The sequence below is a fragment of the Octopus bimaculoides genome, chromosome 4 (genome assembly GCF_001194135.2).
Source record: "Octopus bimaculoides isolate UCB-OBI-ISO-001 chromosome 4, ASM119413v2, whole genome shotgun sequence".
NCBI classification, from domain to species: Eukaryota; Metazoa; Mollusca; class Cephalopoda; order Octopoda; family Octopodidae; genus Octopus; species Octopus bimaculoides.
The window spans coordinates 138,006,167-138,008,257 of NC_068984.1; the positions used below are offsets into that span (position 1 = coordinate 138,006,167).

At 32.5% G+C, this 2,091-nt stretch overlaps 1 protein-coding gene across 3 annotated transcripts in view; it reads right to left on the bottom strand.

The window, feature by feature from the left end:
* LOC106878518 (solute carrier organic anion transporter family member 4C1) overlaps positions 1–2,091 on the bottom strand; it is a 70,770-nt gene that overhangs the window by 9,928 nt on the left and 58,751 nt on the right. For all 3 annotated transcript variants that reach the window (XM_014927745.2, XM_014927746.2, XM_014927744.2), the window contains exon 7: positions 198–446. In XM_014927745.2, coding sequence (XP_014783231.1) covers positions 198–446 — 249 coding nt within the window. The remainder of the gene's footprint in view (positions 1–197; positions 447–2,091) is intronic.

The following is a 2,091-nucleotide window of genomic DNA, read 5'->3' on the forward strand; positions in this document are numbered from 1 at the left end:
ATATATGTTGTTGGCACTCCGTCGCTTACGATGTCGAGGGTTCCAGTTGATCCAATCAATGGAACAGCCTGCTCGTGAAATTAACGTGCAAGTGGCTGAGCACTCCACAGACATGTGTTCCCTTAACGTAGTTCTCGAAAAGTGGACATTAAAACAATGATAATGAAGAAATACCAGCAGAAAACATATATTAATACCTGCAAGGAGTGCTGCCCATGTAGGTGTTGAACCAAACTGATTTTCAAAAAATTTTGGCAAATATGTTGATAATCCAGCAACTATGATCCCTTCAGATCCTGATGCCAGGGAGACAAACATAAATACAGGGTTCTTAAAGAGATTCCAGACAATCTGAAGAATATTTTCTGATGCTGCAGGGTCTGGAGTACCTTTCTTTTTTGTTTGGTGAACTTGAGATTCTCGATTCAATCGAATATGCTTAGTAACTAAAATGACACATTTTATGAAAATATATAACAATATTTATCTACGGAAGAATTTATGCAAAACGTTACGACCATATTCAATGACATATAAGAAGCAGTTATTTCCTAAAATTATCACGGACCCTATATGTGAAGTTGGACCTATATTATTTTAATGCATTATAAACTTTTCTGCCTAATATATGTTATTCAAATTGGGGTACATGTGATATACCCATGCATCAAATATAGTGGATTTGGTAAACAGAAATTCAAAGACCATCATATGTATGTATGTGTGTGTGTGTATGTGTGATTGTGTGTTCGTGTCTTCCTGTACAAGTACTGTAGAAGTATTCTTTACTCTAGGTTCAATGCTGCATGAGAGAATTTGGTAAATGGAGACTGTGAGGAAGCCTGTGTGTGTGTGTTCATGTTGTGTTTCTCCTTTCTCCCTACCACTTGACAAATGGTTTGGCAAACAAGATAGAATAAGTACCAGACTTAAGATTAATAAGGGGGATTTAAAGTAAAGGCTATTTGTCAACATAATGTGGCTGTCCTGGAATGGGACAATTGTTACTGTTCTATAGCCCCAGGAAACTTCGTTTCCAGCTAGCTGTGCGACTCAATATCTGTGTCCTTATATTTTTGAATAGGGAGTCCAGCACTTCCATCCAGCACAAAGCAACATCTGCAGACCAATTTCTGGTTTATTATTATTATTATCAGCACAGAGTAACTGCTTGGCTAGGTGGCAAAACAGATATTTTGTCACATAGCCAGCTGGAAATGATGTTTCCTGGGGTTAAACAACAGTAACAATCGTCCTATCCAGGACAGACCCATTTCTATTTGAGTTTTTTTAGGTTCTAATTGAGATTCTTTTTCATTTCCAGAAACTTTTGCGATTTTTTTCATTGGTTTATTGTCCGTTTCTTTAAGTAATGCAATAAATTTGTGTTCAATAAAAAAAATTACTTAATAAACATTTATAAACTATAAAAGTTAATAAAGATAAAAAAGGGCATTACTTCTGCTGCACACTAATTAATTTCTTAATTCTATTTAATTAATTAATTAATTTATTTATTTATTATTTTTACATCTTGTAAATGATTCTCAATACAAAATATGAGGGTAATTTTTCAGATTAACACCCACATGATTACCTAACCCTAAACCCTAACCCCTAAAACCCTAGCCCTAACTCACTGGTGAAACTCATGCGGTGTTAATCTGAAAAATTACCAATATGAGTCAGAACTAATAATAAGTTAATAATAATGACTTAATTTTATTTGTTTTTCTGTATTTTTTTTTATTTACATTTCATAAATGATTTCCAAAACAAAATTTCAGACCTCAGCAGAATTTGAACTCAGATCATAATGAATCAGAACTGATGATGATGATTATAATAATAATGATAATGATAATAATAATAATAATAATTTAATAACCTCAGGTTTCTTTATCTTTTTTCCTGCATTTTGTATTGGAAATCTTAGTTTTTCAGATTTTGAATTGTCTCCCTTTAATCAACTACTCACAATAATGTTGATATTTTTGAAATGGAAAAATTAAGGTGATTACTGATTAATTAAGAATTAATTATAATGCAATATTTCTTCCAGTTTTTAATTTTCTTTATCTTTAGTTCCCC